General features: G+C 42.0%; 1 protein-coding gene across 1 annotated transcript in view; it reads right to left on the bottom strand.

The window, feature by feature from the left end:
* LOC105571227 overlaps positions 1-671 on the bottom strand; it is a 2270-nt gene extending 1599 nt beyond the window's left edge. The window contains exon 1 of the mRNA XM_012028696.1: positions 1-671. Coding sequence (XP_011884086.1) covers positions 1-71 — 71 coding nt within the window. The 5' untranslated portion in view covers positions 72-671.
* Positions 672-1777: the final 1106 nt, after the last annotated feature.

Raw genomic sequence — 1777 nt, 5'->3', positions numbered from 1 at the left:
ATAACCATAAAACTATTAATTTCGGGCAGATTTCGTGAATCTGCCCCGACAAAACCAGGATCAGGCTTCATTTACTTGATTGTTTTATACTAATTGATCGTAAACTAAATATTTTTCTACAGTTTAACTTATACACATGTAGTATCCAGCTAAGCCAGCTAAGCTAAGTCTGTTTGTATACTTATGATCATGACGTCACTCGAGCGTTAGCCAATGAGATGGCAGGGCATGCACCGTTTAAAAAACCTGAGAAATTACGACATTTACAAAACATTATTACAAAAGTTTGAACAAATGAAAATGTAAAATATTAATTTTAGTGAAATCAGTATTTATTGAGGATTGTATTAAAAAATTTTGAAGTCACCTTATTTTTTTTTTTACCCAATTAATTACACGTGAGAACTTAACGTCGCGCAGGCGTGTTTGCCTTAGCTGGCGGTGCTCCTGGCGCGATGCTACAACATTTGTGCGCATCGTTACAAGTGGTATGCCGCGATACTGCCTGTGTAATTAGATTTATGGTCATGCTTTGGTACCGCTTAATTCTTCGAGTTGTAACGGCCACCGGGATGGTTATAGTTGCATTAGGCTAATGTTGACTGACAGAGAAAGAGAGGGTGAGAGAGAGAGGGAGGGGGGGGGGGGTAGCCTCGGACCGGATACGAGTGTGCACGGGTCCGCGTAATCGCGCATTAGCCCCTCGTGTAATTATAACGTAGCAATTAGTCAGCGCGAGAGCGGGCCCCGGTGCTCCGGCTGGCGGCTTCGCTTCTTTGCCAGAAGATCTGCGACCGCTGCGGTTGAAAGTTTTACGAGCTAACATTTTCGCATCCCATTTTTCGTCAACCGCATGCCGCGCCGTTCCGCAAAAAAGAAGCCGACGCCACCCGGTTTCAGACTGCTGTTCTTCTCGACCTGCATCCCTCACGTCTCTCCTTAAGGGACATCTTGCAACCAACTAATTTAATATCCGCTTTTATAATTATCACATTATTTACAACGAAACAGCGTCACGAGGGCAGAGAGATCGAATCCGGAATTTAACACTCAAAGTGCCCGGCGTCGGTAATGGCAACATTAAGTTATTGTTCGATGTCTTTAATGCAATTTATTGCAATTACACACGGTGTAACATGATAATGCCTCAAATGCCTGCTTATTTGTGCAAATCACAGCTACATAAACTCGGAACAAAATCCATTTTGGAAATGACAATGACTGATGTATCCATGCATGAAGCTCGCAACTGTACCGTAACTATTCACCTAGTTGTAGGATGCACAAAATCCACAATCGCATTTGTTGCCGATTAACGGATTAGCTAATCTAATCTCAAGTTCTTCGGTTGCGCTAAATGGTGTAATCCGATATACCAACCGATACGACTATCAACACAATGGTGCTTGCGGTTTTGCAATAAATTTACGGACGTTCGTGACGATAGTTCACTGTAATCGCACTGCCGAACACTCTTGGGTACTTGAAAAAAAAAAAAAAGTAAAAAAACGAAATAGATGGATCATATCGCTGTTAACTGAGAGAGAATCGAACTGTCCCATTCGTGGTGTTGCGATAGCATAAATTTCAGTCAACTTTTCCGCTCTTTCCGTCCGCTCCAAATTTCGCCCAATCGATTTTTAACACACCACTACGAAAAGATTGCGTGATCACCATTTCGAAAAATTTGTATGAAAATGCTCGCCTTTCACCATTCTATTTCTAACAGGAAATTACATAACTGAGTCGCGAGTCCTCCATGTTTTTACTCTCTATC

Source organism: Vollenhovia emeryi, unplaced genomic scaffold (genome assembly GCF_000949405.1).
Source record: "Vollenhovia emeryi isolate VEMERY1.0 unplaced genomic scaffold, V.emery_V1.0 DF941007.1, whole genome shotgun sequence".
Lineage (NCBI taxonomy): Eukaryota > Metazoa > Arthropoda > Insecta > Hymenoptera > Formicidae > Vollenhovia > Vollenhovia emeryi.
The sequence above is the reverse complement of the archived record's forward strand: the minus strand, read 5'-3'. Positions and strand labels throughout refer to the sequence as shown.